A 16,831-nucleotide genomic window follows, 5' to 3' on the forward strand; every position below is an offset into this window, starting at 1 on the left:
TATTTCTCTTAGAACGCTCGTAAAGAATCGATTTATCCGGTTTCCTCCTGTACCTACCTAACTCCTCAAGTATACACTCACAAACACAAACACAAACACACACACACACATATACACACCTTTCGTCGGATCGATCTAATCTCTGAGTTGGACAGTTGCGACAAGTGTCCTATCGGGTTCGTCGAACCCCATGGAGGCTAAGATTAGACTCGTGAAGATAGAGTGAGAGAAAAGTGAAGGAGGGGGTTTGGGTGAGGAATGGGGTGGTAGGGGAAATGAACGAATGAACGAGACAGAGAGAGAGGAAAATAGGAAGAACTTGGAGAACCCCATAGAATATCTCCTAATACGCGTCTAAAGTTCGCCTCCACTTGGCATACCACCTTTTCTTGATTTTTTTTTTTTTTTTTTTTTTTTACTAAAAGGATACTCGTTTCACTCGAGTCACCAAGAAGGACTCTCCTCAACCTTCTTATTTTAGCAAAGTGCAAGTTGCATATGCTCTGCCTTGTGCACTATTGCGTGGGTGTCACCATAACGGATGGCTTGGGTGAAACAGTCCACAGATTGTTGTTGTTTTATACTCAGGGATAGGTGGGTACATTATGCCAACTATCACGAATGTAATTCGCTCACCTATGTCAATGTTGATCATTTTTTTTTTTTATAAATAACTATAGTTCATTTATTATTATTATTATTTTTTTTTTCAATTTAATACAATCAATTGAATACAATTCTAAATCAAATATTATTTTTTAGTATAAAGATAATGAAATATATTTTTTTTTTTTTTTTTTTTGGTTTGAATATGTTCATGCTACTATGTTATAACAAACTATAGTTCATTTATTGTAATAAATATTATTATATGCATTAAGAACATTTTTTTATATTACATTACTGTATTTATACAGTACAGTTTTTTATATTATTACATTATTTTTATGTTATGTTTTATATTATACATTACTGTATTTATACAGTACAGTTTTTTATATTATTACATTATTTTTATGTTATGTTTTATATTATACATTACTGTATTTATACAGTACAGTTTTTTATATTACATTACTCTTCTTCTTCTTCTTCTTCTTCTTCTTCTTCAGAAGAAGACATTACTGTATAATTTTTAATATTATATTACAGTTTTGTTTTTTATTACATTATATTTGTATCATTTTGAATATTATATTACTTATACTATATACATTTATTTATTATATTACTGTATAATTTTTAATATTATATTACAGTTTTGTTTTTTATTACGTTATATTGTATCATTTTGAATATTATATTACTTATTGCACATTTATTATATTACACATTTATAAAATATTTTATATGTAAAATTATAAAATGTTATTTATTATTTTACAAATAAAATATTTATATTATTTTTTAATTTATATATTAAATATAAAATATTCTTTTTTTGGGTTTGAATATGTTCATACTATTATGTGCATAGGTTATGTACACATAATGTAATAATTTATAATTTAGGTTTTATAAAATAAGTAATACATATATATATATATATATATATATATATATATATATATATATATATATATATATATGAAAGTTAATGTAATAAAGTTTCAAATATAAAATTGAAATTAGATACTTCTTTATATAATCTTCTTATTATTTTACAAAACAACACTCATAGTTATTCGTTCGTATATCTTCCTGTATTTTGAAAGCCAATGTTTCTCGTTAGTTGTATGTATCGGATCCAATTTCAATTTATGAATAATTTTGGGTATACATATTTTCTATGGATACTCATTAAATTAATAGGTAAATGGAAATATTGTATTTTATGATTTATACAGTATAATATTTAAAAATCAAATATATATATATATTATAACATACTAACTGTAAATATATATAGTACAAATAATATAATCAAAATGATACAATAATGTATAAAAATATTTAAAAATGTTCTAAATGAGTTATCATATGTAAAATAATATAAATAAATGTATATTATGATCAATATTAAAAATGATACAGTAATTTAATGTAAAAAAAAAAAAAAAAAAATGTATTAAATGTATACTATGAATAATATAATTAGTAAAATAATAATGATGCAATTATATAATGTAAAAACAATGTTCTAAATGTATACCATGTATAATATACTAAATAAATGTATAACTAATATTACAAATGATAAAATATACAGTAATGTAATAGAAAAAAAAACGAAACAAATTGTATTAAAATGTATATCATATCAATATCATGATTTAACTTTATTACAAATTTAAACGTAGTTTCATCATATCTTTATCTATCTATCTATCTCTCTTTCTCTTTCAGTATTTTACAGGTACCGTTGTTTATGCGGTCATGGCAGATAAAACGGTGAGACTTAGGCTTACATTAGACGTAGGAAGGTAGAGAAAGGAACTACGACTCTAGAATACGACGATTCTCTCTCGCGATAATAGAAACGTCCAGCGTCCTTCTGATAAAAGGTCTGCATATGTTATACTCTCAGTATTCTCTCTCTCTCTCTCTCTCTTTCTCTCTCTTTCTCTCTCTTTTAGTATGCGTTAGCGCATGCGACGCAGATAAGGACGTGTATAATGATTCCTCGCGACGTTCTTAGTGCGAAAGGTACCTTCCAACTATTTCTCTTTCTCTCTCCCTCTCTCTCTCTCTTTTCTCTCTCTCTCTTTCTATTTCTATTTCTATTTCTCTCTTTGCATAGAGATCACAAATTTGCACAGTTTATACGAAACTTTGACTACGCTGACGTCAGAAATGCAACTCTCTAACGGTGTAAAACCTTACCAAAGGTGTATACATTACACATATATATATATAATACACACAACCTTTTATGAAAATTTCAGTACTTTATACGTATAGATAATATAGATAATATCTTTTACATTTGTATTTATATTTGTTATCCAATAATATTTTATAGGTTTAAAAGTATCTAATATATATATACAGTAGGAGGGGGTATATTTGGATAAAATATTAATACATAATCAAAAGAACAATATACTTATATACATATAGAATAATGTAGATATTATATTTACTTTATATTCTATATATAATAAAATATACAGTTTTCTACTCTAGATAATAGAATATACAGTTGTATAAATATAATTATATTTTCAAAGTTTAAAAGTATTTAATATATACAGTAGGAAGGGGGTATATTTGGATAAAATATATTAATACATAATCAAAAAAACAATATACTTATATACATAATAATGTAAATATTATATTAACTGTATATTCTATATATAATAAAATATACAGTTTTCTACTCTAGATAATAGAATATACAGTTGTATAAATATAATTATATTTTCAAAGTTTAGAAGTATTTAATATATACAGTAAGAGAGGAGAATATTTGGATAAAATATTAATACATAATCAAAAAAAGTAAGTATGTATAATAATTTACATATTATATTTACAGTATATGGAAATTATAAAGTTCTAACTGTATTTCTTTTAGAAATAATAAAACTTAATCAATTTTTTCTTGTTTTTCTTTTTTCTTGTACTAACCTATAATTGAACGTTGGTTACTTAAAATAATCTCATTAGTACTACGTTAGTTTTTTCAAAAAAAAAAAAAAAGAAAAAAGAAGATTATAGATTCGTTAAATGCTGTAAATATTGTAAATAGAAATTTGTTTTGTAATAGAGAAACCCAACTTGGTCTTCATTTCTAAAGCAAACATATCAAAGATTCAAAACCAATTAGAAATTCATTATATATATAATACTGCACATACATACATTATAATAATGTTCTAACTGTATTTCTTCATTATATATATATACATAATACTGTATACATTATAATAATGTTCTAACTGTATTTCTATTAAAAATAATAAAACTTAATGAATATTTTCATATATTTTTTCTTTTACTAAGATAATTAGTACAATTAATTGAACGTTGATTGCATAAAATCACCTCATTAGTACTACGTTAGTTTTATCAATTTTTTTTCAAAGAAAAAAGAAGAAAAAAAAACTAAATTGAAAAGACAATAACAAGAAGAAGACTAAAAAAAAAATAAGTATAAGTATAAGAATACTTATCAAGGTTTAGATTGATCTCAATTAATTAGTCCTAAGATCTTTGTCATCGTGTCAAAGGTCTCAGAACAAGATGGGGGTTCCCCTTTCAGAAACGACGTACGTATTAAACAAGAACAAAAAAATGGTTCTTAGGAATGGTTACATAGCACACGCGTTTTAACATCCCTAAAGGCATTTCACTTGAGTTTCTCGAGCAATCAGCAAATGGAATCGTTAGTTAGCCGGTTTAATCTTCCAATCGGATGTTAGTTTCTTCCTTGTAGTACAAGTTCTTCGTCTTGAAACAATCGTGATTCACGATCGCGTTCTAGGACTTTCTTCCTTAAGGGTGGGGGGACGGGGGTTTAACAGGAGATGGGATGAAAAGAGGAAGGGGGCAGCAAATGAAGGAAGGAAAGGAAAGGCAAGGAAAGGAAAGGTAAAGGAACGTAGGAAACTAATCGGTGGGATTCAATGTTGTTTGTTTATCGTAAACTAACTCGAATGAGAGAGAGAGAAAGGGTTCTTTGGGAATAAGGCCCCTTTGGTTAATTAGCATATTATTTATCCGGGCCTCCCTTCTCATTACTTTTTCCCTTTTATTCGTGTTCCTACTTTTCTTTTTTGCAATTACCAACAGCACGCGTTGTTAAAACTCATCCTTTCATTACAGAACTCGCGTTGTTCTGTAATTTCGTTCGATTAATCGTACATACGTTAATAATAAATATACCAATACGAGTACAGTATTTATAAGGGTGTACAGGGAAAGGGAGAATATAAGGAACCTTTTTTTTTTTATTTTAGGTTAGGATGTACAACAACAACAACAACAACAACGAATGAGTTTTTTGTATGAGAGAAATAAAGAGAGTAAAATACACGCAAGTTCAATTAGTTTTAATTAATTAGGGGTAAGTTGATGACATACAACACTCATAATCATAATTTCAAATTGTTCCTATCGTTTAAATTGACTTCCACGAAATCAATCGCGTGCCTTTTTTAGGTTATGATCGTTTGATTTTTTTTTCGATTTTTTGTTTCTTGGTTAGTTTTGAAGGGAATCGAGAAAGGTTCGATGATCCTTCTTCAAACATGCTGCCTGCCTGCCTGCCTGCCTGCCTGCTTCGTACAAAATGGATAACTCAAGAAGAATTTCACGTTTCCGTAAAAGGAGAAAAGGGTTGTTTTTTTTTTTTATTTATTTTCTTTTGCCTTCGAGCACCCCGAATATTCCCGATAAATTCTTTCGATCAAACGAACGGGAAGGGGTTTTTTTTGTTGATTATCATTTTTGTTCTTTGGGATCTCACGATTTATCGTGCGGTTAGAATTATTATTCGATATATCTCGATCGAAAGATATGTATAATAATAATATGTTTCGATTTGATTGGAAAAAAAAAATTAGGCAATTAAAAAGAATTCAAAGATGGTGGTGGGGGGGGGGGTAAAATATTTCGTAAACGTGAGATAACATATGTAATGATTAAAAATTTTTAATATTAATTTTATTTTGTGTTGTTTATTCTTTTTTTTTGTAATAATATTTAGTTAAAAAATTATTATTTGATAAGGTAAACAAATAAAATAAAATATTGTAAGTAATTTATATTTATTTATATTTTATATATTTTATTTTATATATTTTTATATTTGATATTTTTTATTATATATATTTTTATTTTATATATTTATATTTTATATTTTATATTTTTAATTTTGTAATAAATGTTAGTTTAAAATAATATTAATTTAAAAAGATATAATTTGATGAAATAAAATAGAATAAAATATCGTAAGTAATTAGTCCATATATTCCAAATTATTAATTAATAATATTACACATACACACTTACACACACTCATACACACATATATATGTTGTTGATTTTGTAACAAATGTGAGCATATTAAAAAAGTAGAAATATCGATCGAATTCCATTCGATTGGTGCACGTGAAACAGATTTACAACCCGTTTCATTCTTTCGTTTAAGCAGAGAAGGGTTCCGCTGAAGAAGAAGAAGAATAAGAAGAATAAGAATAAGAAGAATAAGAATAAGGGCTCTCGAGAATAAGGATTTCGTGCGGGAAGTATTATTCATAAATTATAGCGTCACGGTGTATTATTTATGTAACACTTTAACGAGGCAGGCACCGTAATTTTGCTAGCCGCCAATTTTTCTTACGGGGTAAGAGAAGTTTTTCGAGTTTGCCGGTACGGTGGTGGTACTGGTGCTGGATTCGTTTGGTTTCATTCCATGGATAATGGTCCACTACCAATATATATATATATATATGTGTGTTAAAACGTACATGTTACGTGTCTATATATCGTGAAGAGAAAAAGACATTAAAGGATCCACCATACCATACCATTTGGTATATACACAGGATCATATACACCGATACTAAGCAACAAAAAAGAAGAAAAATTTTACGAGTATGGTTTGTAGAAAAAGAGAGAGAGAGAGAGAGAGATAGAGAGAGAGAGTATTCGGAAAAGGAATATCGACGATAAAGAAGACGTTGTACCTTTCGAAGGTCCTAAATACTTCCTACAAGTTCCTCTGTACAATTCTTTTCTTACCACGAAATATAATCCACCTTCAAATTCACGTATAACATAATTATAATACATGAAGAAATATAAAAAGTACGGTGTTAGTTATGTCATATGTAAATCTGATTGAATTGTAATACAGCACCATCTATTGAAATTTTAAAGTATTGAAAGATCTAGTAAACCTCTTAATAATAAATCCTTTAAATTATCGATAAAAAATACAAAATAAACGCGGTAAAAACTATCCTAGATACTAAGTTAATAGCATACTAAATAATACAACAATTAATAATGGGATCCATAAAGTAATAATACTCGAAAAAATAGAAAAAGTTAGGTTATGTCATATGTAAATCTGAAAAAAGTATGATCTGAATATATCTAAATATTCGAATTGTAATACAGTGGCCATCTATCGAATAATTGCAGTACCTAAAGATCTAGATTACCTCTAAATAATAAATTCTAAAATTATCGATAAAAAATACAAAATAAACGCGAACAAAACTATCCAAAATACTAAGTTAACAAAACATAAAATAATACAATTATTACAATATTAATACTAATAATAATTAATTGTAATAATAATATTACAATTAATTACAATAATTAATGGGATTCATAAAGTAATAATACTCGAAAAAATAGAAAAAGTTAGGTTATGTCATATGTAAATCTGAAGAAAAAGTATGACGTGAATATATCTAAATATTTGAATTGCAATACAGCACCATCTATTGAAATTTTAGAGTATTTAAAGACTTAGTAAACCTCTAAATAATAAATTTTTTAAATTATCGATAAAAAATACAAAATAAACGCGTAAAAAACTATCCTAAATACTAAGTTAACAACACACAAAATAATATCACAATTAATAATGGGATCCATGAAGTAATAATACTCGAAAAAATAGAAAAAGTTAGGTTATGTCATATGTAAATCTGAAGAAAAAGTATGACGTGAATATATCTAAATATTTGAATTGCAATACAGCACCATCTATTGAAATTTTAGAGTATTTAAAGACTTAGTAAACCTCTAAATAATAAATTTTTTAAATTATCGATAAAAAATATAAAATAAACGCGAACAAAACTATCCTAAATACTAAGTTAACAACACACAAAATAATATCACAATTAATAATGGGATCCATGAAGTAATAATACTCGAAAAAATAGAACAAACTAGGTTATGTTATAGGTAAATCTGAAAAAAGTATGACCTGAATATATCTAAATATTCCAATTGTAATACAGCACCATCTATTGAAAACTTACAATATCTAAACACTTATATAACCTCTAAATAATAAATCCATAAATTAGCAATAAAAAAAAGGTCTAAACGTTTTTAGAAGAAACCCTAGCGACATGAAAACGTTGAAAGGTTAGAATGAAAGGGTTGGGAAGTGGGAGGAAGTGGGTGGATCGGTATTAAATCAGACCTTTTCCTTATACGTTGCATATATGTAACTACATATACATATATATATAGAGTTATCCTATTTCTTAAAAGGACTGAAAGAAAGAATATATACAACACCATAGAAAATATTTCCATATCACGTTGCGTAAATTTAAAAGGATGTCGGTGTTCACGTACTCATGTTAGTATAGTACTGCTATGGCACTTAATCCTACGTTGTAAAACAAGAGAGAAAGAGAGATAGATAGCAAGAACAAGGAGGGAAGGGTTGAGGGAGTGGGGGATGTAACGAGTTCATCAATTCCATTTGAATTACTCAGGCTCTGCGTCTCTACATGAGTTTTAATAAGTAACTATACTTATATACACTACTACATAACAACATCAACAACAACCATGTAACTATGCCGAGTAAAATTCCTTTTTCTTTTTTTAGTATTTAACGAGCACACACATACATACATTCATACATACATATGTATATATAGAACGTGGGCGAGAAATCGCGTTGGTTTTGACATTGGCATTTAAATGCACATACTATTCCTGTGTCATATGGTATTCTCTTTCTATATGGTAAATAATATATGATTCGGTTTATTGGTTATAGGTGTATGGGGTAATTTCAGGTAACAGGTTGATTATTTCAAATATTTTTGTACAGTATGTATGTAACATGTATTATGATTATCGTTTAATTACAATCTGATTTTTCTTTTCCTTTGTTTTTGTTTGTTTGTTTGTTTATTAAAATGAACAAGAAATATATAGACATATATTTGTATTATATACAATTATAATTAATGTAATATAATATTTATATTTTGTAGTATATATGATATATATATATATATATGTATATGTATATGTGAATTTGATGTGGATTATATTTCAAGTATTTCAAGGTAGGAGAAGATTTGTACAGTTGTTTGCTTATTAAAATGAAAAAGAAATATATGTAATATGTGTGTGTACAATTATAATAAATATAACATATGTATATGTGAATTTAAATTGGATTATATTTCATGGTAGGGGATGATTTGTAAAAAGAATAAAAATGAAAATACTGGAGTGGGGAAGTTTCATATCTGAAAAAGCTGAGAAATATCAATTTACTTGTTACATTAATATTAATAAATAAACAAATCATTGTCATTGAAATCTTAAAAATTGAAAATACAAAAAAACAATAAGATTAAATTAAGGGAGGGAGAGGGGGGGTTGATGGTTTCATATTTGACAAACATTAGAAGAATAAAACTTTGTTCAACTAAGAAAATCATTTTTTTCCTCATAGCAATCATCCCCATTTTTATTTGAAAGATTGATAATTAAAATAAGAGAGGAGTGGGGAGGTTAGGGGAGAGTTTAATTTCTAAAAAAAAAAAAAAAAAAAAGAAAAATTTTTTGGAAAAATCAACGTCTAAATTTCTAAGGTTTATTGTAGACCTATAAAGATTTGATTTATCTGCTTGGAAAATCGAACTATGGCTGATTTGTGGCCTTGGACGGCCCTGAGGGGAGTCCAAGCTTACTTCTCATCGTAAGGCCCAGGTGGTGGTATACGTCATCATACTTGGTGTGGTGGTGGAAGGGATGGGGGTGGGGGTAATAGTAGGGAGTGAGCTCGTACGACTAAGCACACCAACGGGCAAGTGTAACCAATGACGAAGAAGAAGAAGAAGAAGAAGAAGAAGAAGAAGAAGATATTCACATGGGGGAATATCATGGGGGAATATCATGGGGCTATATATATAAGAGGATACAACCAAGCAAGAATCGCATACTTCTGATACAAGTTAGCCTAAGCACACACGCGGGGTGGTTGTGTAGTATTATTATTATTATTATTCTTTAACTATATATATATATATATATAAATAAATAACTTTGTGAAAAAAATTTAAAAAAAAAATATTAACGTAACTTTGATATGTGACATAATCACCGGAACGAACGAGTATTAAAAATTATAATAATAATAATATTAATATTAATATTTTAATTAATTATAATTCGGGGGTTGTTTTTTTTTTTCATCGATTGTATCTACTGTATTAATTAACATGATGATAAACGTGAGTGTTTGATATTAAATAATTATTTTTTTTTCAATTTTAAATATAAATTAAAATATAATAATTTATATTTATTATTAAATATTATTTATATATTATTTTATATATTATTTAATATTATTGTTGGAACAAACAGAACTTTTCGGTAGATTTACTATTATTTTTTGTTGTTGTTCAATATAATATATTATTAACATTATATTAAATAATAATAAAATTTCTTTTATATATTTAATGAATAATTTAATTAAATACAATTTATTTTATATATTTATTAGTAAATTTGATAAAATTATATATTATATACTATATATTAATAATAATATAAATAAGTTAGTATGTATATTATAATTATATATATATAAATTAAAATAACATAAATAATTTAATAATATAAAATATAATTATAATATAAAATCGTTAAATCTAATTCTCATTGATTTTACTATTTATGGGTCGTTGTATTTTTTTGTTTGTTTGTTTGTTTTTTTTCAGATAATTTTGTTCAGTTTATTATTAGGATCATCTTTATGTAATCCAATAGCAAACGTTTGGATCAATCCCATTGGAAATTATTCACCATTACGACAATATCACATACAAGATGGATCAGGATCTTATCGATATTCGTTCACGGGACCCCATCATGCTAAAACGGAATCTAACTTGAATGGTATTACACAGGGTGGTAAGTCAATTTAATAAACCATAATAAAAATAAATAGAAATAAATTGAATATTACAAATTCATCCTTGACATCGTTTAACCAATTATAATGTAGGGTGGTAATTATGTTAAAATAAAAAAAATGCAAAAAAAAAAAAAACATTCTTACACCGGATGTGATAGTAGGAGAACAATATATACCCATAAATGTTTAATGTAATTCTTAATTTGTAATTGTGACGAGTAGTTTGCTACCTACGTTCAATTCGTCAATCGATTATTCGTCATCGATTATGTTGCAATGTACCACCCATGCATAAAATATCAATCAATCAACACTGTTTGAGGATGTGCAATCAATTTTTCTAGTTACATAGAAAAAACAAACTATGAAATATTAAATTTATCAAAAAGTTCTGTCCATTTAAAAAAAAAAAAAAAAAAAGAAAAGAAATTTGTTAGAGTTACAAAAATTCAATCAGTGTTTGTTTAAATGGACAGACATTTTGGGGTAGACTTAATATTTTATTGTTTTTTAATATTATATATTTTATATATTATATTTATTATTATATTTTATATATATTATTTAATATTGTTTATATATTATTTTAATATTATTTATATATATACATATTTTAATATTGTTGTTTAAATGGACATAGCTTTTTGGTAGACTTAATATATATATTTTTAATATTATATATATTTTATATATTATTTTATATAATAGTATTATTTTAAATTATTTAATATTATTTTATAATTATTTTTTAATATTATTTTAATATTTTATATTTTTTTATTTTAATATTATTTATATATACATATATATATTTAAATATTATTTAATATTGTTGTTTAAATGGACAGAACTCTCCGGTAGACTTAATATTTGTGTTTTTCAATACAATATATTTGATATATTACAATTAATATTATTTATATATTATTACAATATTATTTAATATTATTTATATATATTTTAAAATATTATTTAATACTTGTATAAATTATTTAAAATTATTTGTTCGAACGGACGTAACTTTCAGAAAAAATCTAATATTTCATCTATTTTCTTTTTCTTTTTTTGTTACTTTTAACTATTATTATATTTATTATATTACATTAGATTATATTTTATAATAAAATTTTGTTTTGGAAGGTTATTCTTACATAGACGCAAACGGAATACTACAAACAGTATTGTATACCGCAGATGATCAAAATGGTTTTAGAGTTAGAGCTAGTAATTTACCAGAAGCACCTAAAAATAATCATGACGAACAAATTCAACAAGATGATACACCGGAAGTAACATTAGCTAAACAAAATCACTTAGAGGAATTGCATAAATCTCAGTTAAACGATCGGAACATACTATCTTATAAGATCTTACCACCGTATGTCAGTTACGCACAGTTAAAACCAACCGAGAACAAGATTGTCGAACGAGAAATTCAGGTAAATTGCATGAACATTCTACTCGTCTCTTATACTACTCAGTGTTTCTCAAATTTATTTTTTATTGAAAATATATAAACAATATTACGTTATTATATGAACACAAAAAAAAAACCTGTATTTTATTTATTTACTCAAACAAATCATTTCATTCTGTTGCACATTTTCGTTGTATCATTTTCAGTGTTTCTCAAATTTATTTTTTATTGAAAATATATAAACAATATTACGTTATTATACGAACACACAAAAAAAAAACCTGTATTTTATTTATTTACTCAAACAAATCATTTCATTCTGTTGCACATTTTCGTTGTATCGTTTTCAGTGTTTCTCAAAATTATTTTTCTATACTATTGTTAGTATTTTAGTATTTAAATAATATTAATTATGTACTACATTCTTCATAGAATTTATAAAAAAATAATATATATGTTTAATATAACTTTAAAATAAAGAAACAAATATTTGAGAAACACTGCTGAAAGAAATACAACAAAAAAATGATTTGATATATATATATAGATACTTTAGAAAGAAGAATTTAATTTATTTATTGAAATAAAAGTTCTCCCCTCTCTCAAATAAATTTTACAAAAACAAAGAACCAATTCATTATGCAATTTATAAAATAATTTGCAACCCAATAAACGTTCAAACTTTTGCTTTCACAAAAAGATTTATGAGTTTAACATAACCTTGCACTAAATTAAATTTTACAAAGGAAAAAGAACACATTAATTAAATTAATAAACAAAATAATTATTTTTATAAATTAATTGCAATTTATAAAATAATTTGCAACTCAATAAACGCTCAAACTTTTAGTTTCGTAAAAAGATATATGAGTTTAACATAACCTTGCACTAAACTAAATTTTACAAAGAAAAAAGAGCACATTGATTAAATTAATAAACAAAATAATTATTTTTATAAATTAATTGCAATTTATAAAATAATTTGCAACCCAATAAACCCTCAAACTTTTAATTTTATAGAAAGTTATATGAATTTAACATAACCTTGCACTAAACTAAATTTTATAAAGAAAAAAGAACACATTAATTAAATTAATAAACAAAATAATTATTTTTATAAATTAATTGCAATTTATAAAATAATTTGCAACCCAACGAAAGCTCAAATTTTTAGTTTCGTAAAAAGATATATGAGTTTAACATAACCTTGCACTAAACTAAATTTTATAAAGAAAAAAGAACACATTGATTAAATTAATAAACAAAATAATTATTTTTATAAATTAATTGCAATTTATAAAATAATTTGCAACCCAATAAACCCTCAAACTTTTAGTTTTATAGAAAGTTATATGAATTTAACATAACCTTGCACTAAACTAAATTTTCCTCCCAAAAAAAGAAAACATTTCTTAAATTAATAAACAAAATAATTATTTTTATAAATTAATTGCAATTTATAAAATAATTTGCAACCCAATAAACCCTCAAACTTTTAATTTTATAGAAAGTTATATGAATTTAACATAACCTTGCACTAAACTAAATTTTATAAAGAAAAAAGAACACATTAATTAAATTAATAAACAAAATAATTATTTTTATAAATTAATTGCAATTTATAAAATAATTTGCAACCCAATAAACCCTCAAACTTTTAGTTTTATAGAAAGTTATATGAGTTTAACATAACTTTGCACTAAACTAAATTTTATAAAGAAAAAAGAGCACATTTCTTAAATTATTAAACAAAATAATTATTTTTATAAATTAATTGCAATTTATAAAATAATTTGCAACCCAATAAACGCTCAAACTTTTAGTTTTATAGAAAGTTATATGAGTTTAACATAACCTTGCACTAAACTAAATTTTCCTCCCAAAAAAAGAAAACATTTCTTAAATTAATAAACAGAATAATTATTTTTATAAATTAATTGCAATTTATAAAATAATTTACAATCCAATAAACCGTCAAACCTTTCGATTTCACAAAAAAAAAAATAATACATACATTTAACATAACCTTAAAATAAAATAAGAAATATTTGAGAAACACTGCTGAAAGAACCCGCTGCCCCTCACCCTCCCCAATAAAAAAAGTGATTCGATATATATCGATACTATAGTGAATTTAATTTAATTTATTTATTGAAATAACCCCATTGCCCATCTACTCTCTTATGTGTTCCATACACAGAGCACGAAAAATCCATTCGTACTATCTCAAGCGGAAGCTGACAAGATTCAAGTACCCAAGCCGGATCCAACACTTTCTCAACGAGTTAGTTCACAAACAACCTCGTTCAACGTTCAGGACACTTCGGTAAAGGATCAGGATGAGAATCAGGAGAAAATACAAGGACTACGACAATCATCGGATAATCCGAATGCTGCTTTACAGTTTGGAAAATTCTTAGAAATGGCAAACGTTCATAGGAGGACAACAACATCAGCTGCATCAGCAACTTCAGCAACAGCAGCAACAGCAACAGTTGCATTGCCAGCCCCATACGTGTTTCCTGTTTTACCATACAGGCTACTTCATAGCTCTCTTCATCATACTCAAGATTCTTTAGGTCAATACGATTATAGTTATACAGGTGATTCAAGTGCTAAAACCGAATCAAGGTCATTGGACGGTACTACGAGAGGTGCTTATAGTTATATCGATCCCAATGGTATTTTACAACAAGTACATTACATTGCTGACCATAATGGTTTTAGAGTACTCGCTACTAATCTACCAGAAGCAAAATAAATGATCATATTAAGATATTTTTTTTTTACAATATTTTCATTTTTATACAGGCAACGAAAAAAAAAAAAATACGAAAAAAAGGGTTTTTTTTTTTTTAGACGTATTTGAAAAAATTTCTAATATTCGAAGTACTGTATAAATATTACGGAAAATAATTATCTCGCTTAATGAAAAATATGTTTCGTACAATAATCATATTGTATCGTATAAAATGTGACTACAATTGTTCAATTGTCAAATCTGATTGTAAAATCAGACTTGGAAAAATATTATTATTATTATTATTATTATTATTATTATTATTAATTAGTGTATTGGAATAATTGATAAAGTAGGTTTAAGTATAATTTGAATTTTTTGCTAAATATACAGTTTTTTTTTCCTAACCTGTACACCACTATCATATCATCCTTATTATCGTTGAAGTCATCATCATTTTTATTTTATTTAAATTGTATTTATTTTTCTATAATTATAATTATATAATTTAAATTATATAAAAATATACACCCTCCCATCTATTTTATTTTATTTTATTTTGTTTTATTTTATTTGTCAAAGCCATCATAATTTTTATCTCATTTTAATTTATTATATTTTCTTAATTACTTTTTACAAACCTGTACCTTTATCATCATCCTCATCATTATCTTTATTATTATAATCAAAATCATAATTATTTTTATTTATAATTATAAAAGATCAACCTACCTAGAGATTGGATCATATTACTTTTAAAAAAACCTTTTTGTTTGTTTTTTTATTTTTACATTTGTTTTATTGTATCGAATCTATTTTCTTAATGAGAAATAAACAAACGTTTCGCACATTTTCGTAGAACAATATGGATAATTATTGCCATTGGTTGGACGTTGAAATAACATGGAAATGCCAAGGGGTGATAACGAAATGGAACACTCATGGAAATAGTTTAACATTATCGATCTGTCTCTCTCACTCACTCATTCATTCTCACACTCTCTCATTCTCACACTCTCTCATTCTCTCTCTCCTCTCTCTCTTTCTCTCTCTCTCTTATTCTCATTTTTATTCTCGATTCACGTTGAAAATATTACAGGTGTGTGTCTATGCAAACGAATCAAAATCTGAAATACAAATTAATTCCTTTAAAAAAAAAAAAAAAAAAATAAAAAAACAATGACAAAATTAGTTAAAAAGACAAAAAAATATTAACCAAATTATATTTTGTATAAATTTATATGGAAAAAATATAATGAATATTATATATTATATATTTTATTATATAAAATATATAATTATATGTAAACTAAAATAAAATAAAATAAAATAAAATAAAATAAAATAAAATAGACTAAATTAAAATAAAATTAAATAATATAAATAATTTTGTGTAAATATATATGTAAAAATGTAATAAATATATATTATTATATAAAATATATAATTATATGTAAACTAAAATTAATTAAAATAAAATAAAATAAAATAAAATTAAATTAAATTAACTATAATAAAATAAAATTAAATTAAATTAAACAAATAATTTTGTATAAATAAATGTTAATAATATTTTCAAAAATTTATATCATTATACTTAATATTATACAATTTTACTCATTCACATTATTTTTATTTTTTTTTTTTGGAGTAATCAATCTCTGCTTGATATATTATCTGCCATATTATTATTATTATTATTATTATTATTATTATTATTATTATTATTATTATTATATGGAAAGTTACATAGATGAGGTATCAGGATAATAAAATAAAATCCAATTGAACAATGTCAACG

At 25.0% G+C, this 16,831-nt stretch overlaps 1 protein-coding gene across 1 annotated transcript; it reads left to right on the forward strand.

Annotated features, from left to right (window-relative positions):
- Window positions 1-10,574: 10,574 nt before the first annotated feature.
- Window positions 10,575-15,425, forward strand: CPR16 (cuticular protein 16; the record flags this gene model as incomplete). The annotated part of the gene is made up of 3 exons (XM_015326551.2): window positions 10,575-10,869; window positions 12,014-12,312; window positions 14,491-15,425. Coding segments are annotated over 3 exons (1,155 nt in total), but the record flags the coding sequence as incomplete, so codon positions are not given.
- Window positions 15,426-16,831: the final 1,406 nt, after the last annotated feature.

This window comes from Polistes dominula, unplaced genomic scaffold, assembly GCF_049000335.1.
Source record: "Polistes dominula isolate Pdom_NZ unplaced genomic scaffold, Pdom_raw_medaka contig_83, whole genome shotgun sequence".
Classification (NCBI taxonomy): domain Eukaryota; kingdom Metazoa; phylum Arthropoda; class Insecta; order Hymenoptera; family Vespidae; genus Polistes; species Polistes dominula.